The sequence below is a fragment of the Patiria miniata genome, unplaced genomic scaffold (assembly GCF_015706575.1).
Source record: "Patiria miniata isolate m_02_andy unplaced genomic scaffold, ASM1570657v1 HiC_scaffold_1, whole genome shotgun sequence".
In the NCBI taxonomy this organism is placed as follows: Eukaryota; Metazoa; Echinodermata; class Asteroidea; order Valvatida; family Asterinidae; genus Patiria; species Patiria miniata.
The window spans coordinates 7851346-7878839 of NW_024037047.1; the positions used below are offsets into that span (position 1 = coordinate 7851346).

Consider the following 27494-nt stretch of genomic DNA (forward strand, 5'->3'; position numbering starts at 1 on the left):
CAATTCCTCTGTGGGTACAGCCGGAAATGAACTTAGAGAAAGTGCTCGCCATACCAAATTTTATTTAGCACAGTTACCATGGTCTGGATGGAAACAAAAATCATAAACACTTAAAAATGTGCAACTAATAAAATACAAGCTAATTTGTGAAATGAGCAAGTGAAGTATATTTTTGATAGGTTTGCCAAGTATCATATAAAGTGATAAACCACTGCCACGACAAAGCACGTTCCCGTTCGGTTTCTACTTCATGTCCAAATGTCAAAAAGCGATACGTAGAGTCCTAGTTACTCAGACTAAGTTCGGGGCAAAAAATAGTAGGCCCCCACCAAACATTGACAAACATGATCGACAGGTTTTCAATTTTCAAGTCAAAACTTCTTCCCTTCCAAGTGTCCCTTTTAAAGGGAATGTTCATCATTGGCTTTTGCTGTAATTTTCAGAAATGGACTATTTGAGGGGTTAGTATAATTGATCAAATATTGTTTCACTGACATTTTTTAAAGTTTTGTGTTCGAAAAGGTTGGAAAAACCAAGACAAACAAAAATGTTCATGTAGTCTGGTTCCCTGACTCAACAAAAGATAAAATGGATCAATTTATTGATGATGGAAAATTGTAAGGCAAGGGAACCAGTCTAGCAGACCTGCACCCGTTCATGAACATGTAACCAATAGCAAACACAATTTGGACTGAAAAAATGGTAAATTTGGAGCAGTAGTTGAAAAATAGTTAGGTTTTTCCAACGCTGGTCGGCCGATCACCGTTGGAAATGTAAACAAAAATACCATTTTCTTGAAAATGACTTCACACCAGGTGCCATAATTTTACAAGATGCTTGAGACTGTCATTTACCGGCATCCTAGTAAGGTATTTCGTAAAAACTTGGTAGTTTTATTTTTCGATGTTTGCAAATGTTGTATATTCCCTTTAATAAACATGTTAAAAATATATTTCATTCAAAAGAAAAAAAAACCTGGCGTTACTCATGTTATTTATCAGAACATGCTGGGTGAGTTTCAAGCTCATAAATATTGAGGTTTGACAAAAATGCAATCAGATCAGCAAATTCATCATTCTCGGCATACTCGGTGATGAACTTTTTGGCGAGCCAAATTAGACTAAAGGAGTAAAGAGTAAAGTGAAACTTTAAAAAGTCAATCATCGATTTCAAAATTCACATTTTAGTACTTGGCCTACTTCTACTCCTATGCTTATATTTTTTAGCAAATGGTGAACATCAGAGCCTACTATCGTTAAATTAAAAACAAGTGTAAATGTATAAACCGCAGTTGCACAGCGCAGCAGCCGAGCAGGGCCGGTGACCCGTGATTTCGCACACACAGACGGCGCACACGTACACAGACTGCCATGCGACGACTTGCGCAGTTAGCCGGAAAACTTTGCCCGCACCTTCCACACCGAAAACAACTACAGAAACATAATTTGAGATATCAGGTGGCTGCGTAAAATATTCATGATTCTGTTCGAAAAGTTTCAGACAGAAATGCAACTTGACAATGGCAGACGGTGAACTCAAATGTGACGGAATTTTTGCTTACTTTCCAAGGCAGACGCATCCGCCATCTTGACGCGCCTCTTTTTAAAGATTACCCATGAATCCTGGGATATGGAAATCAAAGCCGAAACGATCCGGAAGATGCCGAAGTTGAAACCGGGTCAAAGGGCAATGAACTCTGACACACACATCGAACACAACAAAATAATTCGCTCAGAGTCAGAGACACCGGCGTAGGCGAAGATTCCTAAAATTTTGGCATTTTTTGACAGAAAGTGGTCACGGATTTGACTTTTTATTGGTGGCATAGATATTTCAGTGGTCATGGACTTCCAAGAGCTGCTTAACATCGCTGCTGAAAATAATAAAAAGGCACAAAAGGAGGTAAAAAAATTGCCAGTTTGTACGGACAAAATGACGGAAATACGGATTCTTCATGATGACGTGTTACAGCATACACGTACATGATTATTGATGCAAAATGTTGCGCAACGCGAACGTTCACAAACAGGGACAAACATGAAATGGGCCTAACAAGATAATTCAGTATTTTCATGGGAAAGAATCATGTTGGTTGTGTTGATTTTTTCAGTCCCACATTTATGTAAATTTGTATCTTTCTTTTTAGTAAAAGTTTCTTTAAATTTATTTGTCAACATCGCCTAATATTTCCGTTGACATCTATCCTTAAGTCGAGTTTATTTGGTAAAGAATACTAGGAAAAACTGTTAAAACCTGACGCCACTTTTTTCTTTATTTATCATCTCAATGAAGGTCAGTCATTGCAAAAATGATGATTAAGACATGAACATGATGAACCTGGGACTGAGGAACATGTTCAATTTTGCCAGGAAATACATAGACAATTTTCTTGACTCTCCATAGACTTTGTACACCATTGCTGAAGTGGCGTCAGGTTGCAACATTTCTTCCGAATACTACATTCTACCCTTTTCTATTTGTATAGTTCTAAGTAACAACTTGTAAGTATCATTTACATTTTATTTCTCACTCAGGTCACCCAATCTAAGCGGTACACCACAGCGATTCCGCCTCCGAAAAAGGAGAAACGACTGAGTGTGGACCGGGCTGCAATTCGGGCCAGACTGGAAAAAAAGCAGCAAGAAGCACAACAGAAAGGTACAAAATGTGTCTTTTATTTTTTTGAGACCTTACGTTTTTTATTATTGAAATATATTTGTATATTTTCAAAATTGTACCCAAAAAAAGAATGAGACTTTATGTACAGAAAAACATGCAAACCAAATCAGTCGAAAAGTTTTTAATCATTTAAAATTAAAACTCTCAATATCGTTTTCCCTAACGTGGCATTGTTACAGTTAAAATGTCCGTGGTCTAGTTTTTCCCAAATTTGCAGAGAATAGTGAAGGATTTACAGAATGAGTACAAAAACTATGAATCACCAACTTTAAAATGAACATTTTTTTAATCCCATTTTTTCCTCAAAAGCTTCGGAGGAAGAGGCCAAAAAACAGCAGCTCCTCAAACTTCGGGCGGAGACGAAAAAGAAAGGCAAGAACAGTGCTGAGAAACCCAAGACGGAAAGCAATCCAAGAAAACAGGGCTATGACGACCAGAAACACGAACAGAAACACCAATCATTTATGAAGAAGGTCCAGAAAGTTGCCGACAGGACTAGAAGAGAGGAAACCGACAGACCTGTCACTAAGGCAGCGCCTGATAGGCCAACAAAGCCCAAGAAGGCTGCTTCTGCCCCAAAAGGACCAATGAGTTACGAGCAACTTCTGGCATTGGCAGCCAATCAGCAGAAAGGCAGTAGTAGAGATGACAGTAAAACTCCAACTCGGAATGACACCCTAGCCGCAAAACCGCAACCAACTACGCAGAATGAGTCAAAGAATCACAGAAAGGACGACATGGCTGCCAAGAAGGCGCTGGCCGCTCGGAAGCTTGGGGAAGCCAGGAGGGAGGAAGGGAACAAGCCAAGGAAAAATGGTGACTTGAAATCTACCAGCACTTCAAGTGGGAAGACTCCAGGCTCGACAACTAGCACCGCATCTTCTCATCCCCACAGAACTAACGGGAAATTGAAAACCGCATCCGAGAAGCAAGGAATTCCATCCAGAGTGAAGAAACCGGAAACAGTGACCTCGAAACCGACGGCCAGCACTGCCAAAACAAAACACTCTTCTTCGGCAGGACCCGGCAAAACCCGTCCAAGCGTCACAGACACGAGGAGAAATGGTGCTCAAAACAGCGACCGTGCGAAGCTGGCGAGACAAGAACTCGAGCGCAAAGGACCGCCGGCGAAGTTGCACCAGAGCCGGGTCCAGGAGTACTTTGAGAGGAAGCCCGTGGCCAACAGGCCGCGCATCGTCCCGCCGGAGCGCTCCCCGCCCAGACGCCAGAGCAAACTGGACAGTTACTATGACAGGGCGCCCTCAAGCAGCAGCAATGGCAGGCCACAGGCTGGTTTGGATAGGAGGGGGCCCTCTGGTAGCGGGCAGGTACCCAGGAAAAGACCAGGTGAACTCAGATGTCAATATACTGCTGCGGTCAAATTAGCCTTGGGGTGGGGGGGGGGGGGGTAATATCTTTGGATTTCAGCCATTTGCTTATTGTGGTGGATAGCTGTAGCATCAGTCAACACTGCCTTTTCGGACACGCCCATATTGGCTATCGTGGAATTTGATGGGGGAGGCAGAAGCTATTCATGCAAATGTCTCCTGATCAATTTTATAAGATTGGGAGGTTTTGGATTACACTGGGCCTGATTTCAAGCAGCTTCTGTGCAAAATCGCTTAGATAACGTATATCCTAAAAGCAAAGACAGGCTTAGAACCAGTCAAAAACAAGCTTCTAAACACAGAAATTTGCCAATCCTAGAAAATATTTGCTTAGCAAAAACAGGTTACCAGGAAAAAGTTACGCTATCTACCTATTGCTTCCTTCCTGGTTGATTCTCACTTAGCGCCTAAATTTACAAAGCAATGTTATCTGCTTAGCAGAGCCATGATATTGGGCTCCGATCTAAAGCACATCAATGTTGGATTTCATTCGTGTGTATAGGTCCTCCGCCGGGCCATCCGTCCTTCCGTGCTAAGCGCGGACGCCTTTTGAGCGAAGAGGAGAGCGATTATGAAGACGACGGCTTCATTGACGACACGCCCCTCGAGGAAGGGGGCGGGGAGGACGTCTCGCACTACATCAAGGAGATCTTCGGTTACGACAAGTCCAAGTAAAGCCAAATTCTTGTCCAAGTATTCATCCAATTATAGGCTACCCTTTCAGCCGGTCCCTGACATGCGTGGTCGGTAGAGGACGCAGTCAACAAGATGAATCAAATGCAGTTTTGGGAATATCGGCAGTGCTACCCAGGAAATTAATTCTGAGCATACCTCACGTGTTGTATTCAAGCTAATGCATGCGCACGAAGTATGCTTGGAATTTCCTGGATAGCGCTGCCAAAGTTCCCAAGATTTGATTCATGTTGATGCACGGAGGTAGGAAACATAGCACTGCCAAAGATCCCAAGATTCGATTCATGTTGATGCACGGAGGTAGGAAACATAGCGACCTCTACCATCGCTGCGGCTTTATCGTGCTTGTCAAGGACCAGCTGTATTATTAGGGGAATAAAATACAAATTCAGTTCTTGAACCAAGACTAGCCAACAAAGGGCTGGATCAGCCTGGATGCTCAATTTTTTTAAATTTAATTGTAAATGAGTGAACTAGTTATATGATTGGTATCTTTTCTGATCATTTTTGTTTCTCGTTATTTTTTCTTCTCTTAATTGTTAGGTATGAGGATGTGAGTGACTGGCAACTGAGGAACATGGAAGCCAGCTACCGTGAAGTCCAACAAGAAGAAGCTCGAACGTACGTCCTTCTTTTATGTGGTCCCACCCCATTGCCACGCCCCTCCCACTTCACCCTTCAAATCCAATTTTCTATTTTAACATAAATTCTGTTTATAAAAAATCAAATTAACAAATTACAGGGATGTACATATTAAAGGCATAAAGGGCATTGCATAATTCGACAATTGTGTACTTATCGTCAAGAATTAGTGTTTTTTTCAAGGGCTATTACCCCTGATGTACACACATATCTAATGATCACTGGGCTGAAACCAGTTACTGATGATTATTCTTTTATAGAGCTGCAATAAAACAAACTGAATACTAAACACCATCATCATGCTTGGATACAAAAAAAAATTACAGTAATATGTCTTGCCCAAGGACATTTCAGGGTTTTAATGTCTGCTTCTCTTGTTAGTTATTGCTTGCGTACATGAGTACCAAGTGATTTGTGGGTTCGGTTTGAACCCATTACAGTCGACTCTGGTTGATACAAACTCAGCGCAGACCTAGCTTAAATGTTTGTTATATCAGGATTTTGTAATAAGAGGAACGTCGGTCCAATTCATCATTTGTGCACATAAAGCACAGTTGGGACCAAGGCTTTATTAAGGTTATAACCAGAATTTGTATTAACAGTGTATGTATTTATAACGAGAGTCGACTGTACTACTTATTATTTTTCATAGAACAGGCTACAATGTGAATACTCAATGTCCTCATACTTTGAGAAAAAAAATTGCAGTCGAGTGTCTTGCTCAAGGACACAGATTTAATTCTTGTTCTCCTGTCCCTGTGGATTCTGCAGAGCCCGTCTGGGAATGCAGGAGGATCTGGAAGACATGAGGAGGGAGCGAGAGGAGCTGAAAAGACTCAAAGGCAAAGCTGCAACCAAGAAGAAAAGACGATGATGAAAACAAGAGATGCTTTCTGCCGACGGTGGCATGCAATGTCCCCCTCTTGAATAGCATCATTTACTCCAACGGTCATCATCTCAAGGTTTTTGCAACCCAAGTTTTGCAATGTATGTTTTGGAAGACATTAATTTGTACATTTTTATTTCTTTCTTGCCAAATGGGAAAAGAACCAAAGATTTTGGAACCTGTGGGATGTTACACATATTAAGTTTAAAGGTAGAGTAGATTATTTGTCTTTTGTGCATTTGTTTCGTTTGAAGATCAACAAAAGTGCTCAAAATATAAAGACGGGTGCTTAACAACTAACCCGATGAAGTTTTAGTTCTGCGAATGCAGTATATTCCAAGAAAACAATATTCTGAGATCTTGATTCCAATTCAAAAGTTGCAGAGTCATACATGTCATATTTTGAATTGCGCACGAAATCAGCATCCGTAGCACGTTCTCATTCAGCCGATTGCAGCTACGCGATGTCACGCACTGAACTGACAAATAATAGCAACTGCGCGCGCCTGTGCGTTGTGTCAATGCTTTGGCAAAGCCATTCACAGATTCACCCAATTACAAACCAACTACTAACGGAAGTTTCCAAAAGTGCGCCACTTGATGCATCTTTGGAAATGACCTCCTTTTATTGTTTTCTTCAAAATGACAGCATTCCAGAAGGAATATTTTCACAGGGAGTTTCCATTACTATCTTTCAACCAAGTAAGCTTTTTAACAATAATTTTGTCAGTTTTTTTTTTATAGCTGCAAATGATCTACTCTACCTAAAAGTATCATCTTTATTTGGACACTGGTGCTTTATGTGTTTTTGTGCAATTTTAAAATTTCAATTAAAAGCAAATGATGAACTTGGGAAGCATTATGAACCTCGACATGTGCTATTTTTAAATCTGGTAAACAGACAATTGCTCACTTTCATAAATGTTCCCCCTCGCAAAAACAATACATATACCATGAAAATGCAGAATCATTATAATTTCTTGTTTGTAATTTGCCTTTTTTTTCAATCAAGGGAGAAATAATGAATAAAAAAGATACTTTTGAAGGGGTGTGTCAGACATATTTTTGATTGGAAGAAGGGATTGGGAATATTTTTTTTCAGGATGTTAAATTATCTGTACTTGGCTGGCGAAAAAACTAACAAATAAATAATGAAATGTATAAAAGAAAAAGCCAAGTAAGAATTCAAAATTGCCTCTCGTCGAGTATTTAATTGATTCCCCCGTTTATTAGTACTACCATTGAAGTTATTTATGTAACACCAAATGTGCTTCTTCATAGTTTCGTGTAAGGTAAATAATCATCATTCAAATCAAGTCCAACAAACTCACCTGCAGGAACAAAAAGTTTCAAATTTAGCATGAAATATTTTGGAGTAAAAAATTGTGACAAATGGTTTGAAGTTTGTAAAGAATAATTGCGATAAATTACCAGTAGTGTTTATCTTACGAACCTGCACGGAAAATTAGTCAGTTTATTTAGTTTTTATCAATTTCCCAAACTATAATCTTGAGACTTTGTTTTGGATTTTTCTCTGTAATCTTCAGGGATGTAATTTCAAGCATAAAATTTCTGAATCTACAGGTATTACTATCTCATCTGTGTCGCAATCTCGAACTCACTTTACAGTTAGCCCCTAAAAAGTTACAGCATTAATATGTATGAGTAATACTGTCATATGAAAAGTATATTTTTGTGCAAGTTGGTGCCGTGAGAAGAACTTGAAGGGAAAGAAGTAAATAAAATTATTATTCTATTTGCAGTTCTTTGTTTTGTTCTGGATTTAGTTTTTTGCTACTCTGTCTCCATTTACAAGTTCATTAAAATAGTAAATATTACAAACACAACACTGCTCCCCCTAAAAAAAAACAGTGCATAACCCTTTACAATATTAAACCATAGTGCAAGGAACAGCCCCTTTCTCAGTTTTGCATATTTGGGCTATATTTATTGTCCAATTTTAGCCCCTTTTGGATGGACGATGGTTTGAACATTAAAAAAAAAATTTAAGCTTCGAAAAGCAGGAAGCCAGAGAAAGTGGTGAAGCGGTAATGGCTGCTATGCAGCTCCCGTCCGTCGTACAGTTGGAGGTAGACCTGGTCGCCGACCTCCAGGTCCAGAATCACGGTGTTGCTGGCCGCGTCTTCCGTGTCCGAGGTCCCGTAGTCGATCACCGCAATCTGGTGGTCACCTGTAGCGGGGGAGAGACGGGGGAGAGGATCTAGTCAGACACGGTGGATGAACGTCACTCGGACCAATGGGCTATAGACCGAATACCGATGTGTTCAAAATATGCTCGAGATTTTGTTGACTCAAAGACGGAGTTCTGAACAGGGCTGCGAGCATTCGTTTCTAAGCTAGAAATTTGAATGGAATTTCGCCCGGAAAGAAAGTGTTTTTACAGTAGAGGGACCTTTTCTTTTCAAAAGAAAATGAGCTCCATGACTAAACGATGATCAACTCTGGAGGACATCATCACTTTTCTGTAAGTTATAGCGGAAGATGATTATTAAAACGTCATTTTAAATTGCACAGGAAAAAAAACAAGGCTACCAGCATGAATTTTACCCCAAGTAAACGTAATTTAAAAAATATATATATTAAGTAATCAAAATCATGGGAATTGATCTATATACCTAGAGAACTTTATGGGAGCTTTTCCACCGTCGTGTGAACATAAACCATTTTGCGGAATTAAAGGGCCATCGCAGATTTGTCCGTTAAAAAAAAAATCATAGAATAACATTCAATGGCCGCCATTTTGAAAATTTTTAAAATTGTTTGCTATTCTATGGTATTTTTTTTCAAAGGACAAATCTGTGATGGCCCTAAAGCCAAATATCTTTCCCATGACGTACTCTAACTGTGTGCCAAACTTTTTCATGCATGTTTTTATCATCAAACTGAACAATTTTATCACCAATCTGCATGACTTGTTAGATTCGGTAAATGTTGTATTGTGTCACGTGTTTTAACAAATGATGTACATTATTTTTAGTTCCCAATAAAAATCGATTACAATGTGCTTGGAGTTTATCAAACTTTTATGCCTATAGTATCTCCCTTGACTTGAAATTCAGCAAAGCAGACATGAATGACTAACCAGCTTTAACTTTTTTTCTGTAAGTACAAAGTCACTTTTGAGCGGGAAAGAACAGATGTAAACAAATTCTCCAGTGAATTTAAGGTGAAATTGTGTAAATACGATGAACACTAGGCTTGGGAGGCAACTTTGAGGGCCAACTTTTTGCTCATACAATGACACAAATTTGCAAATTAGTGCCGCAATATCAAAACAAAATTTAACACATAAGAAAGAAAATAAGAAATGGAAAAATAAATAATCTAATCTTGTATCCACATTATGGCTCTTGCAGAAATACATAGCAAGTATTTCGAAAGAAAAAAAAAGACACCAAAAAATATCAAGCCTCCCCGGCGGGGAATCGAACCCCGGTCTCCTGAGTGACAGTCAGAGATACTTACCACTATACTACCGAGGATTGACAATTGCGTAAGCGTTACTAAGGCTTATATCTGATTGGTTGGAATGTACGTCTGTGCAACAAACGTGTACACGTCATACGTACGTACGTACGTGGTGTGGATACGTTACGTACCGTGTCTCGTATGCGGTATGCATGCATGCATGCATGCATGTACTCCGATTTTGTTTTGCCCTGTACGACGTATGCATATGCAGCACTTATGCGCTATGTAGGCCGCCTACGCACCCACTGTGATCACGTAATCGTCGACTCACCGTTCAGAAGAAGTTGTACGAGTGGGAAGTTCTGAGCGGAGGACTTGTAAATATTCATACTGAAGTAGTAAGTCCCTGCAAAAAAAAGTGAAATAGAAATCCCACGATAAATAATTATATATACGGGGAGTTAACCCAAAAAATGCAGAAAATAATTATCTGATAACCATTTTTCAAAACTCGGTATCGTTTCAGCTGTGGCCACAGGTCTGGCGCCAGAAGCTTTTAATATCCCAAAAGCAGAACATAGGCCTAAACATTTAAGCTTTTTAAGCGCAGATGAGCAGGGACCACCAACAAAATTAATCCCAATATTGGACAAAATGAATCCCAAATTTGGGAGAAACCCTCAACAACATATTCTCTCTTTTTTAATCTTTCCTCTTTTTTTTGAAAATAATAGTGGAGTAGTTTTATAACCGCTCACCGGCGATGGCGCAGGAAAATATCCCGGTGTCCTTATCGAAGTGGCCGCCCCTGTTGGAGAAAATCGTATGGTACGTGACCACGACGGGCCCGCTGGTGGCCAGCAGGCCGGTCGTGCGAGCAGCGGAGAAGGCACTCGTTGCCCCCGTGGATCGGCGGCTACCGCCGGTATTACCCAGCGGGGGAGAGTCGGTGCCGGTGGGCGGTGAGCAGGCGCATTCTCCCGGTAGCCCTTGAAGGCCTAGTTCCCCTCGGTCACCCTTTTGGCCTGTGAAGGTAGCAGACGAGTGAATGATTTTTCAGATATATGCATAATGACATGGGCCAACTGGAGACAATGACAAAAGTAATGAAGCGCATCATTTTGAGAGCTTGGTCACAACAATCTGAGGAGGTTGTAATATAATTATCCCCTCCGTTATCCATTGAACAATAAAAGTTTTATAATTAAAATTCCGTTTTCAAGCTCCGTGACGTGAGCGTTCGCACGTCCCTGGTGAAAAAAAGGGTTCATTCTTACCTTGATGAGATTTTACCTAAATGTGCAAATGTGTAATTGTTTTGTAATCCTGACGCACTTTTCATTAAACTGTTTTGTACAGGAAATTTTGCTAAGCACGGAAAATATTTTTGTAGCAAAAAAAAAGTTTACCAGCCAACATTTCATGTGGTGCAATTTACTTTTAACTGGTCATCATTTCATTAGTGGTAAATTTATAGATCAACTTGTCAAAGTAGTATTTGCTGCGGGTGACTAGACCGATCAATTAGGCCCCGCCCACAGCACACGTGGTAACAATACTTGCACCTCTCCAACAATCCGGTGACATCATTTCAACTTAAACCACACCCACTGCACACGCCGTAGAACCATCGGAACCGGAAGTAGTACAAAGTGAAGGGTTTAGCCAATGGGCGCTAGTAATAAGTGGCGCTGTATGACGCAGTTCTGAATTACGCGCGCGTCATGTGCGAGGGCACGGCATGCCGGACACAAATCACGGTTATGATTGGTCAAAATATAATGGGGCGGAACTTAGCGGGTCGGAGTAACTTACCAGGGAAGCCGATAGGTCCGGACAGGCCGGCCGGTCCTGTACTTCCCGGCGCTCCGGTCAGGCCGTGCTTGCCCGGTGTTCCGAGGGGGCCTGGGCTGCCTGTATCGCCCGGTGCGCCCGGTGGGCCTGGGGGACCGGTGAACCCGGGACCGCCCGGGGAACCTGTAATTTGGGTGAAGAAATTGAAAAGAGTTTAAAATATCGACTGTAATTTCAAACAAATTCCGTCCAGAGGATCCAATGAGGACACAAAGAGGTCAAAGAAATTATGGAGGTCTACAGCACTGGATTACGGTGACACTCTAAAAGTTCTGGGTCAGATGACCCAGAATGAGAATTTTTTTGACCAGATACTTTTTAGGGTCAAAATAACACTTATCAGGTCAAAATGACACTCCCCGGATCGTGGACGTCATTTTGACTCTAAAACCATGGCGAAAGTATCAGTTTGACCCAGAAAATTGTCCATTTTTACTCTCAGCAGTTTCGAGTCAAATAAAAACTCGGATTCCGGATTCTGGGATTTTTTTTTTTTTTTTAGAGTAGAGGGCCGAGCGAGCTTACCTGGTAAGCCGGTGAAGCCCGGTTCACCTTTCTCCCCCTTTCCCCCGGGCCTGCCCGTCGGCCCGGGCTGTCCATTGTTCCCGTTGTTGCCCGGATTTCCGGGAAAGCCCGACGGGCCTTGTACCCCTGGTATGCCCTGCGGCCCGGTGGGTCCGGCTGGTCCAGGCAAGCCGACGAGTATCGGCGAACCGCCGCTACAAGGGTCCGGTACCCGGGGCTGGGACGGTACGCCGCGGCCCTGGTTTGGAATAGACTCCTGCGTGTCGATTGGCTGAACGACACTCTCCCCCTCGGACGGGCCCTCCGGTGGTTGGTCGACGCCCGCGCGGCAGCAGCCAATCAGGAGCGAGATGCAAATTAAAATAGCTGACGGATGTCGGTAGTGATTCATCGTGTCCTACGAACAATAGTAAACGGCGGACAAAAATAACAAAATTAGTGATGATAAAAAGGAAAATGAAAATGTGGAAATACTGATCATACAATACGAGCGGATGTGATTGAATTCACGAGGAAATGGTCAATTCCTTACAAGGTTATTGTTCATTGTCTCATTTCTCCAGTCCAATTCATTCAACACAAAGAGACGCTGTTAATTGTTACGAATACCAGACAAAGAGTTAGGCCTATACCATTGTAAAAGAAATATATACGATAAAGCTTACAACTCGCCCAAAGTTCCCTTGGCAAAATATGTTTTATGTAACAACGAAAACCTAGTATGAACATTTACTGTGTGGGTTATACATTGAATATCACCGAAGCATTACGATTTATAAAACAAAGTTAACAAACAAAAAACAGCGTCTCGAACATTAGGTTTGCAATCAACTGTTGAATTTTAGTAAGCTCAAGAATGAATGACTATTAGACTTCTAAGTACCTTTGATGAAAAGGTGTTAATTGAGATAAACAGTTTAAGACAAGAAGTTGAAATTAAAACTTTATTGCCTCAACATTGCAACTCGAGATAACGTACAAGAAGCCCTGACAGGCCGACAAAAATCTAAAATTGTGCATGAATCAACCCGAAATTGCTCGCTCCGTTAAGTAAATTGCAACTAACCTTTTCCGTTAGTTCTGCCACTTGGACGCTATATCTCTTGAGCCTCAGAAGCAAGAGCAGCTGCAAAGCCGGAGTCCGCGAAATTCTCCCGTCTCACCGAGAATTCTTCAGCAAGCTGGACGAGCCACTCTCCTGTAATTGCCGGCACACCGACTCGCAGGGCGCGCGGTGAAAGTCGATATTGGCGGAGGAAGAGTCAAAGACCTTACTACCACTGAACTACGCGAGCCAGACAACTAAAATACTGGACAGACCGGATGTATAATAATGATCGGATGTCTGGTTTATTGTGTCATCATTATTTGTGGAGGCAGAATATTGAAATCACACACATTCAAAACTCAACTCGTAGCAGGGTCAAACAGGCCTCTCAACCGGCCCCGGCCCATAAGGGCCAAGTTGCACAAGGCAAATTTCGCTGGCAACTGTAAGCATCCGACGCACTGCATGCCACACGAACCTAATATAATTATGTACCTTCAGGTAAAATTAAACAAGTTACCTAACGTTCTTGAACCTAAAGTTTGCCAGTGGCTAAATTTCCTCTTGTTGTTGGCCCTGAGTGCCTTGAGTTGTTGCCTGTACATTAAGACACGGTCAGTACGAGTCATACTGACGGTGTGATGAGGTTCTCATCCCCCTCCCACGCCTATACCAAGTCCAGACCATCCCTTTATTAAACAAAATCGGGAGAATTTGACGAGTTGAATCCCTCCTATAAGATTTGTTGGAGCACCATGTACGGTTTTCTCTTGTGCGAGTTTGGAATTGTTCTATAAGCAGAAAGGTTTATTTAACCATAGGATTTAACATTTCGAATAGTTTGCTCATCTTTGTTCATCTACTGCGGACGAACATAACACAACTGAACAAAACCAAGCTAACGAAAAATCTTAACAAACTCAAGACCATTTAATTTCTGAAAATCAAGGGCAAAAAGAGGTGACGAATCTTTTATGCAAACAGGAACCACGCTTTCCCTTTTCTTGGGTCAGTCGGTTACCCAGGAGGAAATCATAAGGCCATTTTGACCAGATCGGAAACCAAATGGTTTATGACACTTCGGCTGTGAACTTCCCGAAAAGTGGGTCTCGAAACTGTGACATGACTTGTGGGAGAAGATTGCGCAAGATCGTTTGCCAGGATTTTTTTTTTTGGGGGGGGGGGTTGACAAAACAAGAATTGCTCGATGAGGCGTTCGCTTCCGTGCGTTTTGTAAGGGAAATTTCTACTTTGTACGTAAAATACTTGGCAATTTAGAAACGTTTATGAAGTGTTAAAATGACAGATGGAAAATGCCAAAACCGTGAGACCTTTAATTCCCAGTGTATGTTTCATTTGTGTTTGTACCTGGGCTAACGACTTGTAAGAAAATCAGATCAAAAGAAACAATTTATGATTACATGTGCAAGGAAAGAAAAGAGTGGAACGATTCTTCTTTGTAAGACTCTTTTGTGAATCCTCCTTTTTTTCGAAACAGTATTCTCAAAAGTTTCCTCCAATACGGGCGATTCCCAATAGTGCGCCTCCAAGAGTTTGCAACGCGTTGGCCAATCACAATGCGCAAAATCTGTCGACCCAATGCGCGTTTGGAAAAGGTCGACTGATTTCGCGCATTGTGATTGGCCAACGCGTTGCAAACTCTTGGAGGCGCACTATTGGGAATCGCCCGTATTGCGTTACATGAAATGCATCTTCCCGGTCTTCCGTACGCGCGTAATACGGTGGGGATGCTGGGGGCTGGACTAAAAGTCCCCGCATATCAGCGTGGCAAAGTACTCTAACCCCGTACTCTTATAGTTATACTCGTACTCATCGAACAGTACTTGTACTCATACATCAGACGCGGTTCTACGGGGGGGGGGGGGGGGGGGGCTAAGGGGGGGGGGGCTGTAGTGTCTAGCCCCCAAAATAAATTCCGTAAAGAAAAAAAATGCATTAGCAAAAAGAAGGATTGTGATGTACATGCGAACGGTCTCCCCCAAAAGAAGAAATAGCCGTGACAAGGGTGCATTAGTTAATATAGTGTGAATAATTTTAGGATTTTATTGGCGCTCCCCATTGAAAATATGGCATGAGCCCCCGCCCCCCCCCCCCCCCCCCCCCCCCCAATTGATTTTCGGAGGCCTTAGTGTCTGGAAAAAATAACCGGTCTACATTTCAGCACGCCTCCCTGAAAAAAATTCTGGATCCACCGTGCTAGCCCCCCCCCCCCCAAATTATTGGTTCTAGAACCGCACCTGCTCATACTCTTAAAAATACAGTGTAACTATTAGAGAGCAAGTTTAAGTACCAACCATTATCAAACCATATTAATTTGCATCGCATGCGTGACTCCAGTCACAAACTGTTCCATGGCCCCCACTTGTTCCAGTTTTACTCTGAAGAAGCCTACATGTGGCTACACTCCTATTTGGGTTTAATAAAAGGTGCACCTTTGTTCATGTGTTACGTTCATGAACAAACTCGTTGTTTCGTACTCGTGGGAATTTACTTGCACTCGTGGAAAAGTCACGACTACAACACTGGGGAGATATCCGATTTGGGCGCCGCCCGTGGGCCACGCGACTGCACGTGAAGCATTATTTTTTTTCTTAGCTACTAGCTTGCGGCAGGGGCGTGACATCAGGAGGTGCACACTTTTTTTCAAGGGGGCACTGAAAGTAAATGGACTGCGGCTTGCCTTCTTCGTTTTTGGACTGATGCATGATATCGACCTACATGAATGTCAAGGGCAGATTCAGAGCACACTTTTTGGGAGGGGGGGGGGGCCAACAAATGCGGTCCCCCAAAAAGTGGGTCAAAAATACGGCGTGGGGTGGTTCGGGGCCCACTCAATTCTGGATGCTCTGTGGTGCGACCTGAGGCAATTTTAAGAAGGTGGTGTACGCAGTGCCTGCCTTTATTGCGACGTCACTTTAAAAAAATGGGTTGGTTTTTTTTGGGGGGGGGGGGGGTCCTTGATGTATAGGTCCTATGGATGTAAATGCTATAGCTGTTATTTATACTTTTTGAAACACAAACCGCAGGGAGTTATAAAGCTCCTGTTGTTAACAAATCTTACCAATACTGTGTACAATTGGATTTTCTACTTCTTGTGCTTTCCCGAAAGGCTTTTTGTAGAGTCCTTTTTTTTTTGGAGTAAGGGACTCCGCCATTTTGAACCTACGGATACAACATGCGTTATATATTAGTTTTGTAAGACTAATGCAGGGACAGCCTCAAATCACACTCCCAAGACTGAATGCATAGGCCTAAATGAAATTATGAACAGCTACAGAAACTTATATGAAGAACATACTCACGGGGAAGAAATTTCTTGCCAACACCCGCTCATTAGCCTGGCGCCATTCACTGTTTCAAAACTTACAACACATCAATAACATTGTACTACAAACGGCAAAATCGATGTGTTCTTGAAATTCACAGTGCAGCGCATGCACTGGACATTACACAATGTACAACCATGCGTAATCATTGCGGACGTAGTTTGGCCAACAGTTTTGGCACGTCAAGTGTGAATACATTGGCGTACACGTACGTAATAATACAGGTTGATACATTTAGCTTTATTTCTCCATGGTACATCATAGCGCTCACTTTTTTTGTTCATTTCAAGATTTCAAATGGGGGGGGGGGGGGGGGGGGAGGGCAATGTGCCCCCCTAGTTACGCCACTGGCTGTGTCATGCCATTGCTTAAAATTATGCAAGACAACCGCCTCTTGACCTCTACATTTTGACCAATCAGCAGGCGCTTTCTACACCTGGTCTTCGGTCATTCGCCAGTTGTCGCGTCATAGACATGGATACAACTTGAAAAAAACCTAGACCCAGCAAACAAAGGTCACACGCTCTGTGTAACGCGCCAAGCTTGTCTAGTTTTTATGGATCTATGCCCGGCCTTTGTTGCATTACAAAACACTGCATTCGAATTGACCAATCAAACTGTTAGTCCTGATTTGGGAATGAAATGACGTCACGATTTAGTAAAGTCGACTCTGATTGGCCGAGGCGCAGGATCGCATAAATTTGCATGCTTTGACATATCAGACGTTATACAGGAGACTGGGCTCCGTGGATAACGGGTGACACTCAGACTAGCCACTGGAATGCCCTGTCTGTCTGGGTTTGTCTGTCGGTCGGTCGGTCGGTCAGTCAGAGAGGCACAAAGAGAACACTACAACTGTCTCTCTTGGACCAAGTCCCCTGAGAAATAACACACACCACTCCGCACTCTACAAATGCCGTTGGTCCAAGCAGCATTATAGCTTTCGTAGGTTTTATTAGTCGTATAATTTACACCGATCTGACAGAATCACTGCAACGAGTTAATTAGATATTATGTACAATTTTTCTTTTGTTTTGATACAGAGAAACGGAGAGCACAATTTTAAATACACACTTTGCTATTGCCGAAAAAAATGTTAATGAGATCTTTTTTTTTTAGATTATGTACAATGGCCTTTTTCCAATACTGTTTAATACAGGATTTATCGTAGGGAGAGAATAAGTTGATGCGGTTTTGAATCAAACTCCGCAGCGAAAAACAAAACTTAACGAGACCACTGATTGGCTGAATTATATCACATGATGCAACCATGTCAAACAACCTCAATTGCAAATTTTCACAAACAAAATCGCAAAGGACTGTACATGAGATTTATTTTATTAGTTTTATAAACGACAGAGTGCATTCTTACTTTACCTTCAGGATTACCCAGAAAAAATTATTTCAAAATGGCTGCCACCAAATGACCTATGAACTCAAATTGACGGCTGTAGTCAAGTTGCAGGATGTTTACGAAATCTTGGCTTTGATTCCAGCTTCGGTTCTATAATATAAGGCCCCTGACTTGGGGGAGAAAAAACATTTAAAGGAAAATAAAAGTAGTGTGTACATTTTATGTACATGTGACCAACCTGGCAGGAAACGTTTTTAACTGTCCAAAAACAATCTTTCATTTGTTATAAAATTAATCTTTGAATTAACATAAGGCAACTCAATTAGAAAAATCCAAACCAAAATCATGACCATGTACAAAAAAAATGAAACTTAACTTTGTACATTTGTGATGATGTGCATGACAGGAGACACTTTTTAAATTTTGAGTGCTTATCATTTGCATTATCGTTATCGTTTAAGTACCTTAAACGAGGGAAAAGAAAAAATTAAAATGGCATTGCTCTAGGTCATGCAGTGTTTGCTCCATAGGAGCCTACCGACAATGCATAAACTATGATACATTAATATTCATAGAACAGATTTGCATATGAAAAGACTCGGTGAGTTAACCAATCGGAATGACAGCAACCACCTATTACTCAACCACCAATTCAATGAGGCAATCTCCTAGCCAATGGATAGCTATACACGATGACCTTTATATGAATATTCATACCTTCAAACAAACTGCAATAGCCAATGAAAAGACAGAACCAGCCAATGATTCACAAGAGAGACATAATATCAATGTAGACTCATTATGTAGTTAACAATGCGAAATGAAGCAAGTATCTGATTACGTGTCGGGGGGGGGGGGGGTAGCAAATGGACAAGAAGCAAGAAAATTTAAATACATGGAGAGAATACTTTAAGCAATGAAAGACCTCCAATTTTACGTTAGAATAAATGTTCTTACCATGGAGTACGCGACTGTAATGCATTTTTATGCTTGTTTAAAACTCCATTCCAAAATACTCCCTTGCCATGTATGCAGAACCGATTACTAAAACTCCAACCATCTTGCCCGTGGTTTCTGAATATTCAACCACTTTGCGACAATTTCAGATCCTTTCACTCTCACGGTGTATCCCAGCATGCATCATACCACAGATACTGCAATCTGTGCCACACTCCTACCGCGGGGAACCAGACCCAGACTAAAGCACAATCTTGCGTATGACCGGAACCCTGTGCTTGGATGGTTCCGTTCTTTGGAAATGGTTTCAAAAGATATTCCTCAGAGGAAAAAGAATCGAAACCAGACATTTCTTGTGCCAAAATGATGCTGTCCTTTTTGACTTCTTGCCACCTCTGTTGCTACAGCAACCACTGGTGCTTCTCTTTTTCTTTTGTTGCTGTTGTTTTTGTCTGACTACTTGTTCAGAGAGCTCTTGATTCGCTGTAGTCTCTTCTTTAAGTCCTCCATGTTTGCATCCGACATCGACGGGGCCGGATTCGCCGGCACTGAAGAGGAACTGGAACCCAACGAAATCTGAAATTTGAGTGGAGAAAAAAAATGAAAAGGAAAAGTCAGAACTGGAAAAAGTTACGACTTAGTAAAGCAAGTAAAACACTATTGTGGAATGTTGCTATGGGCTCCGTGCGCCAACAAAAGAGGGCTCAAATGTGGTTTCTTTTGACTGAAATATAAATGTGATCCGTGGACAAAAGTGTTCAACTGCGTTCGTGTTCAAAATTCCATAGCTGTAAAAGTACTTGAGTGATTTGAATTATTCTTGTACTAAAAGAAAAAAAGCATATTAGGCCAAAAAAAAAAAATATTCGGTCTCTGGTCAGACCAAAGTTCCGGAATTGATGCGGCGATGCAGCTTTTTTTTTGCTTTTTTTTTTTTCTTCAAGTTTGGATTGTACAGACAAGGTGGGGTACTATTTTGCTTTTTTGGTGTCCTCATGTACATTGGTGTCCTCCATAATTTGCCTTGGTGCTCTCGATCATTTGCCTTTGTGCAATTTCCCATTCCTTGGTGCTCTTTGGTAAAACAAATTGAGGAGGTTCGGAAATAGAGGGCGCTGTTGGAGCTACCGCGGAACATTTTGGAAAAAAAAAAAGATCGACGCGCGCGCTGACCAGAGACCGACTTATTTTTTTTTTGGCCTCAATCGGCTTTCATATCCTAGATCTGAAAAGCGCTACATGCACAACTTCATTAAAAAATAGGGGGCGCCATTTGGGTTTCCTTTTTTTTTTACTCACCTTGTGGATTTTGGTTTTAAGGTCAGTGGTTTAGGTAGAAGTTATTGGTTAAGAAAGTGGATTAAAAACAACATTTATGTCCTTTTTTTTAAACAGGATTCGGATGGATAAAAAATGCCTCCTTGCCATATAGGTTACGGTAAAGGCTGCTTCACATTTTGCGCGAAAGCGAACGTGAATGCAAATTTGCCACGTCACAGCAACTTGATTTCACAGGGACTAGTTTCGTGAAGTCAAATTCGCTTCCTTCACATTTGTATGAAGAATGAATGAATGAATGACAGTGATGTTGTACATCATGAGACGACGTGAAAACAACTTACTCGTTCTGGATTATACAGATGCCTTCCCGTGCGCTGTTATGGGTTAGGAAGCATGCAATGAAAAAAAGATACGGGCAAAAAAATGAAAGCATTAACATGTTAGTATTGCCCGCCAGCTGTTAGTGCTGAACACCTACTTTTATGGTGCTGCCAAACACAGATCAATTAAATGTCGCTTTAGGGCCTGTCTCCTTTCATATCCGGGATGAGTTCTGGACAAGTTGTGGACATTGTATCGGGTATAAGTTGCAGGATTCTGAACAACTTCCCTGCAATTGACCTAAACGCCATTTGCAAGTTAGCCACGCCCCTTAGACAACCGTATGGAGTTTTTGTATACTTAGTTTTGTTTGTCTCAGATTTTGCGTGGTCCGCGTCCGTTTGTATGTCATGTAGTTGGACAACGTTTCACAAGCTGCGCTGACGTGATTCTACCGCAATTCTACCGCGACAGGTCAATTGTACTGGTAAGTCAAGCAGTTGCCAATGAACATTTCCCCGGATCATGTCCGAGACGAATGCAGAGCTTTTTCCCGACAAAATGAATAATTCCACCCGCAACTTGTCCAGAACTCGTCCCAGATATAAATTGAGCTCCATAAATTCAAGTCCCCAAAAGTGTTTAAAACTTCCCAAAGAAAGCGTCCTTATAAAACACCGACTTGTCAACATGTCGAAACAGTTCTGTCAGGGATTCCCCACTTTCAAGAATTAAGAAAACAAAAGGCCATAAAAAGGCAAGCAAATTGTTTTAAAAAAAAACGGTTGCATGCAAACATTTACAATCTTCACAAGCATACATCCATGTAAACGGTATATGGGTCATTCCATAAATTTAGAGTCCACATTGTGACTTTTTCCTGTCCCTGTTACCTTGGTACTTTTTAAGTATCATTATTGAAAAGGTAAGAATGACTTCAAAATATTTTTTATTTCTTTGATAAGTAGTTTGCTTTTCATAATCCCTATTGGAGGATGTCGAATGCATTAAGGAGTGCATCAGAATTATAAAATCATAAATGTCAAATGTAACAGGGACAGGAAAAAAAGTGGACCCAAATTTTTCAGAATGACCCATATATTGTCCTGATCTTCTGACGTGCTTCTTATGGTGTATGTGAGGACTACAAGCATTACATTGCAAGGTGCTTTTTTTTTTCTTTTTAGGCAAAATCAAGGTGAAAATGCAGGCAGTGCAAACACAGCTTTGAGGTCGAGTTTATTCTAAATTCTTTGCAACAGTGAATATGAACACAGCAAGCTATAATTCCACTGGGCTGCAAAGCACAAAATGTTAAATCAAAAATAAAACTTTTAATAAACATTCAGCCAAATTGTAACAGAACATTCTTTGGAGCAAACAAATAAAGGACGGAGCAGTTATAAAAAAAAAAAAAACCTCAAAAAAAAAATTAATATTAATAATAACCCCAAAAAAAAAAAAAAATTTGAATAAAAAAAATTAATAAATTGGACCTTATTTAATTAACATGCTCATTTTCACCGCATGCAGAAATTATCCACAGAGAAAGTGTCAAGCAGTTTGTTTTGAACCAAGTATTTTTAAACATAAACCGCAAATGTTTTTATTTAGCTTTTGAAACGCGGGGCATGCACATGTCGATGGTTAAAATTCAAACACATCAGCCACAGCCAAAACATTAGACTTGTCCATGTTCTCCGTCTGTTTCTTGTCTAGCTTTCTTTCATTTTTTTATTTTTAATACAGTCGTTTGTGTTCCCACTTTATTTTCCCCAAAAGAAACAAAAAAATGGGTTAGCCAACAAGCCTTTGAAAGTCACGTCACGTCAGCTTGTCTTGTGTGCACTCTGTCTGGGTCCAATGAGCAAGTTTTAATAGTCTTAACCCTAACAGAACTCAACCCATCAAACCCCAACGGCATGTTTTGTTGGAATCTGTCTGGATGGGTACAGTACCCCTAAACTGACAGTCTTTTACATTGGGTTGGCACACCTCCAGAATCAAAGTCAGAAATATGTGTGTGCAGTTCCCCATATGGTGTTGGAATTTGCCAGGATGGGTATGGTTCCTAGTAAATCATGCTAGGGGGTTAGGGTTAATAAGATTCAACATCAAATCACGACGAGAATAAAGCTACACAGACGAAGTGCCCCCTCGGTAAGTTTTTGGTTGTCCCCTGAAATATTGAGCTTGCTCGTTTGACCCATGTCTCACTGTGTCTGTAACCCACATGTCTCACTGTCGCCCGGTCTGTCACCGTTCCCCACCCTTGTTAGTACATGTTAATTAGTTTACCTCGTTAGTTTGATGATGGTGGGATGAGGTGTGATGCTCAGTGTGCAGCTTTGATAATCAAACATGAAAGAAATTCAAGTCTTAATTAATTAGTTTATCAACCAACTTGCATTAACCCTAACTTTTTAGGGGGTATGCAAAAACGTATTGAAATTGGAGGATTCAGGACTGTTAGGGTTAAACAGGGGTGTGAGTGACCACTGATAAAAATAGCTGAAAACAGCTGAAAAAGGTGTAAAAAAGCTGAACTTTTGAAATCTCCTATACTTTTGTACACAGCAAGTGAGGGAAAAAAGCTGAAATCCAAAACAAAAAAAAGCTGAAATCAGCTTTAAAGCTGAGATTTCACACCCCTGGTTAAAGTTGCATTCTTGTTCTATTTCCGCATTCCATCCTGAACAATTTCTTTTCTTAATTGTTATTTTCTAGCATACAAAAGTAATCCACTTTTGAATGAGACCTCGACCCCCCCAAAAAATCAGCCCATGTTTAGTTATTGAGTTATTATAATTTCGAATTATTGGCTGCTAGACAACAATTCCCGTTCTCGCGGGGTAGGCTGGTTCCCGACCCACAATAATGTATGGACGGGGAGCCAGCCTGCTGGCAAAGCGGATCTGTTCGTGCCTGAACAACTTTTCTGAGTGACGTCCAAGCCAAGGAAAAAACAGCTTTTTGGTTGAAATTTTAGAGCCAAAAAGCGCATTTGTCAGGCATGCAACTGGGAAGTCACAAAAAAAGAGGAAGTTCAAATCTTTCCAAGACTTTGTACAATGTTTTTCTATTTTCAATGGCACACATTGGAAGTGAAAAAAGAGGAAATCAGCTGATCCGAGGATAAGTTGCATGCCTGATTTGTTGAAGGGCATTTGAAATAAATATAACGCAAAAATATTTTAATGTTTAAGTGAAACTATTTGGTTTGGAGAAGTAATGCCAGTGCACTATCATGACTGTCAAAGACCAGAAGATACTTTTATCAATGTGTCAAAAAGTCAAGCCAACGTAAGTCGATTGCAAGTACTGACCAGGGGATCTTCCATGCTGGCTCGCGACGTTTCCGTCTTCTCCATTCCCGCGGGCAGGTTCTCCGGTACGTCCGGCCCGTTGTCTAATCCGCAGCGAGCCCTCAGGACCTTGATGCGTTCCCTGAGAACGTTGGCGGACGTGAAATCTTCCTCTGACGGCGAGATGGCGGGACTCGTAGACTCTGGTTTGGGGGAAAAAAGGGGGGGGGGGGAGGAAAAAAAGACACAGATGGAATGAAGGGGCATAGTCGATCCAGGACAATAGGACAACTGGTGGTTGATTAGTGATTGATGTTAAGTGTAAGTACTAATAATAACACGTTCTTATATAGCGCATTTCAGGACCGTCGGAGCTCGCAATGCGCTTTACAATTCATAAACAATAATATATAACTAAAAAATTTTCAAATAAATGTGTTTCAAGGCTGCTCTTAAACAATTCCAGGTCAGTTATTGATCGCAGTGACAGTAGGGCCCCCACATGCAAATGCTCTTTCACCATAGTTCTTCATTTTTGTGGGGTTCATGGTGAGAAGATGCTGGGAAGACGATCTAAGGGGCCTTGATGGATTGTATGGTACAAGTAGTTCTGAGATGTAGGCTGGACATAGACATTGGATAGCTTTGAAGATGATGAGAATAACCTTATAATGGATGCGAGACTGTACTAATAAGAGAGTGTGAACATCTCCAGTCAAACGATGGCAAAACGTCATCAGAGGTTCCAACTGTATGATGTCAAAGTACCACGTGACCATTGTGGTGTATTTGAGAAATAGTAAGAAAGAAAGCTGTATCCTCTCTGAGTGATCCCCGTTTGCTATTTCCCAGGTTTGCAGCATTGTTAATGTTGCTAGCATCGTGATTTTGGGCGTGATCCCTGGCTACATGGCATATATGGGTTTATGGCTTCTGACTAGCACCCCTTGAACAAAGACATTGACAAAATGGGGAACCACCAACATAGGGCTGCATAGCTCAGTTTGTATAACCAGGGGTGTGAGTGACCACTGATCAAAATAGCTGAAAACAGCTGGAAAAGGTGAAAAAAAGCTGAACTTTGGAAATCTCCTTTACTTTTGTACACAGCAAGTGAGGGGAAAAAGCTGAAATCCAAAACAAAAAGATTGAAATCAGCTTTAAAGCTGAGATTTCATACCCCTGTATAACACCGGAGGCTGCAGCTTCAAAAACATACTCCAGTCAATCACTTTGTTCAACTTTTGAAATGTTATTATGAAAAAAAACAGGAAACTTGAAAATAATAACATAAATTTGGCAATAAAGATTTGTCAGTAAATAAAGCTTTAATTGCTACCAACTGCGTGTCATTCCTGTTTAGGACGACTGAGTAATCATTGTTTATTTGAGAGGCCCAAAAGTGTTGATTGTTATTTGTAACATATTATAACTGTGATGTGAACGTGGGTATTGTGGGAGACAAACATAGCTGCCAAATCGGCCAACAACACTTTCCTTTTTTCTTCTTCTGAAAGAAAATGAAAATTTTTTTATGTTTCTGGTAACTGAAGGTTCGGTTGTTTTAACAAAGAAAACTGACCAGCTTCTTCATTGTTCTGTGGCTTAGGAACCGTCGGCGCTGTAACGGCGCCTTTCTCCTGTCTCTCCATGGCGATACTCTTCAGTCCACGCTCGATGTAGCTCTGGAATATCTGCGATGTCTTCTTGAGGAACGGGTCGATGTCAACGTCGGGGTACTTCTGCTTGAAGTCGTACAACTCGGCCAAACCCTGTGAGAGGGACAATTTTCCTTTTCATTTAAAGGTATACAGGATCATTTGCTTTTGTGTGTGTTTTTTTTTCACTTGAATCAACAAATTTGCTTAAAATCTTAAGCAGGGTGCATAACAAATAACCTGTTGAAGTTTCACCTAAGTGGATACTATACAATTTGAAAAAACAGAGAAAATGTATCCACAATTTTGGGGTTCTTGTAACTGGATTCTGTTAATAACGCACATAAAAAACTGTGCCAGCTGGCACACTTTCTTAAACCACCTTCAATGTTGTTTTTTTCTGAATGATACTATTTCACAGTGTATTTGCTACCAGTCCTATCTTAACGTTAAAGGGAATGTACAACATTTGCTGTAATTTTCAGAAATAGAACGATTTGGGGGATTAGTATTGTATAGCAAATATTGTTACACTGACTTGTTTGACGTTTTGTGCTAGTAGATGCTGGAATCAACCAAGAAAAACAATGTTTTGTAGTCTGGTTCCCTGACCCCACTTAAGATGAAAGGGACCAATTCATAGCTGTCGAGGAAATGTAAGTTCAGGGGACCAGTCTAGCTGGCTTGTAATTGATTGTAGAGAAAATGCGGACTAACTAAATACAGCAAATTGGGGACAGTATTTGAGAAAAAAAAAAACCCGTTTTTTCCAATGCTGGTCGGCCGACCAGCATTGGAAATTGATACCAAAATACCACTTCTCTTGAAAATGACAGCACACCAGGTGCCATGATTTTACAGGATGCTTTAGACTGTCATTCACTAACAGTCTGGTAAGGAACTTCATAATAATTTGGTAGTTTTGTTTTTTGATGTTTGCAAATGTTGTATATTCCCTTTAAGCAAGGTTTCTGTCATTAAATCGCTAGGTACTTTTCCGGGAAATTTCTAATAATCTTACCTGGCTTTAAACACAGGGCTTGAATTGAACGACGGCCACGACGGCCAGTGCCGTCGTTGCCTTCTTACTGGCCAAGGTGCCCCACAAAAAATCCCTGTCTTCACGGCCAGTTTTGCCTTGCCCCATAATTACCTTGGCCGTCGTGCCTTTTTTGCAAAAACATGCATCAGCCTATTAAAACCACTACAATCCTTGATTCCAGTTGTTTTTCCACACATTGACAATGTATTTCGATGCCATGCCAGCCCGATCAGTTGTCTTATTAGGGCTAGTGAACTTTTTTTTAAATGGTTGTATTTGTTTAAGAGATTGCTTTCATTGTAAAGTCCACCCAAAAAGAAAACAAATGATGGTAAAATTGCAAAAATTGACCCATGCAATCCAAAGTTATGGCCAAATATATGTCGATCAAATGACGTTATTTTGTATAGGAAATGTGTACGAAAATGGTGAATTTTTGTGAAATTGAATAAAAAGGCATATTTGAACATCTGTTATGGTGTAAATAAACACTTTGGTAAACTTTAACTCGTTTTTGTCCATTGTTTATCACAAATACTATTGATTTCAGTTGGTTTTGAGTTGATAAAAAACTTGCAATAAAATGAATGTTAAAGATGTACTTTTACACTAAAAATCATGAACGGCAAGGTTGAAAAATGACTAAGTCCTACCCAAAAAGCACTACAAGTAACAAAACTTCCATTCACTAGAACATATTTTCACCAAATTTGGATGACACAAGGATTGTGTGTAGATACAGCATGTGGACCCAAAAAAGACCACAAAAAAATCTAAAATCTAAAAAAAAACCTACTGTTTTTGGCACATTTTTGGCCAAAATGGAGAAATTTCAGTCTGGCATGCGTAAACGTGTAAACTGGCCCAAGCCGAAGTCCAATTCTCAATGCCCAAAATCCCCAAATTTGACAAAAATTTAAACAAAGATATAAAACTTGGGTATCCCATTTAGGTTATAAAACGAAGGTTCTCTCATATTTGGGTTATTTTATCCCATTTTTGTGCAAATCTCATAAGCCTAGTAATTTAGTAAAAAAAAGTATGCGCTGTGCGTAATGATTTTTCTGCGTAATTCCAATGGC

General features: G+C 40.9%; 4 protein-coding genes and 1 non-coding gene across 9 annotated transcripts in view; 1 reads left to right on the forward strand and 4 right to left on the reverse strand.

The window, feature by feature from the left end:
* Window positions 1-1641, reverse strand: part of LOC119721488 (protein lin-9 homolog) — a 36308-nt gene extending 34667 nt beyond the window's left edge. Inside the window, exon 1 of one of the 2 annotated variants that reach the window (XM_038191570.1) lies at window positions 1562-1641. In XM_038191570.1, the coding sequence (XP_038047498.1) occupies window positions 1562-1586 (25 nt within the window). In that variant the 5' untranslated portion in view covers window positions 1587-1641. Of the gene's footprint in view, window positions 1-1286; window positions 1521-1561 lie in introns of those variants that run through there. The other variant, XM_038191576.1, reaches the window with a different exon arrangement.
* Window positions 1642-1702: 61 nt separating this feature from the next.
* On the forward strand, window positions 1703-6583 carry LOC119721506 (protein SPT2 homolog). The gene is made up of 6 exons (XM_038191586.1): window positions 1703-1902; window positions 2535-2658; window positions 2989-4026; window positions 4570-4738; window positions 5304-5381; window positions 6174-6583. The coding sequence occupies exons 1-6, from the start codon at window positions 1843-1845 to the stop codon at window positions 6274-6276; spliced, it is 1572 nt and encodes a 523-aa protein (XP_038047514.1). The 5' UTR covers window positions 1703-1842; the 3' UTR covers window positions 6277-6583.
* An 883-nt stretch (window positions 6584-7466) lies between these two features.
* Window positions 7467-16624, reverse strand: LOC119721517 (collagen alpha-1(X) chain-like). Of its 4 annotated transcripts, XM_038191602.1 has the most exons (7): window positions 16471-16624; window positions 13166-13409; window positions 12100-12496; window positions 11536-11697; window positions 10479-10745; window positions 10052-10126; window positions 7467-8479 (listed from the first exon to the last, which is right to left on the reverse strand). In XM_038191602.1, the coding sequence occupies exons 3-7, from the start codon at window positions 12488-12490 to the stop codon at window positions 8295-8297; spliced, it is 1080 nt and encodes a 359-aa protein (XP_038047530.1). In that variant the 5' UTR covers window positions 12491-12496; window positions 13166-13409; window positions 16471-16624; the 3' UTR covers window positions 7467-8294. The 4 variants fall into 4 exon arrangements, with proteins under 4 accessions (XP_038047530.1, XP_038047538.1, XP_038047546.1 ...); XM_038191610.1 differs by lacking the exon at window positions 13166-13409; XM_038191618.1 differs by lacking the exon at window positions 13166-13409 and having other exon boundaries at window positions 16467-16624.
* Trnad-guc lies at window positions 9720-9791 on the reverse strand. The gene has a single exon. It is a non-coding gene; the product is annotated as a tRNA-Asp (tRNA).
* Window positions 16625-19169: 2545 nt separating the features above from the next.
* LOC119721605 (cytoskeleton-associated protein 5-like) overlaps window positions 19170-27494 on the reverse strand; it is a 73130-nt gene continuing 64805 nt past the window's right edge. Inside the window, exons 42-46 of the mRNA XM_038191684.1 lie at window positions 25295-25484; window positions 23734-23915; window positions 22706-22753; window positions 20428-20460; window positions 19170-19381 (exon numbers count right to left, since the gene is read on the reverse strand). Coding sequence (XP_038047612.1) covers window positions 19262-19381; window positions 20428-20460; window positions 22706-22753; window positions 23734-23915; window positions 25295-25484 — 573 coding nt within the window. The 3' untranslated portion in view covers window positions 19170-19261. The remainder of the gene's footprint in view (window positions 19382-20427; window positions 20461-22705; window positions 22754-23733; window positions 23916-25294; window positions 25485-27494) is intronic.

Bases quoted from the DNA above. Each gene is read 5' to 3' on its own strand.
- LOC119721506 (XM_038191586.1), top strand. From the start codon at position 1,843: ATGGACTTCCAAGAGCTGCTTAACATCGCTGCTGAAAATAATAAAAAG. The intron at 4,739-5,303 runs GTAAAGCCAAAT...CTTAATTGTTAG, and splicing joins TTCGGTTACGACAAGTCCAA to GTATGAGGATGTGAGTGACT. The intron at 5,382-6,173 runs GTACGTCCTTCT...TGGATTCTGCAG, and splicing joins CAACAAGAAGAAGCTCGAAC to AGCCCGTCTGGGAATGCAGG.
- LOC119721517 (XM_038191610.1), bottom strand. From the start codon at position 12,490: ATGAATCACTACCGACATCCGTCAGCTATTTTAATTTGCATCTCGCTC. The intron at 10,746-11,535 runs GTAAGTTACTCC...CTACCTTCACAG, and splicing joins CGGACCTATCGGCTTCCCTG to GCCAAAAGGGTGACCGAGGG. The intron at 8,480-10,051 runs GTGAGTCGACGA...CCCCCGCTACAG, and splicing joins CGTACAACTTCTTCTGAACG to GTGACCACCAGATTGCGGTG.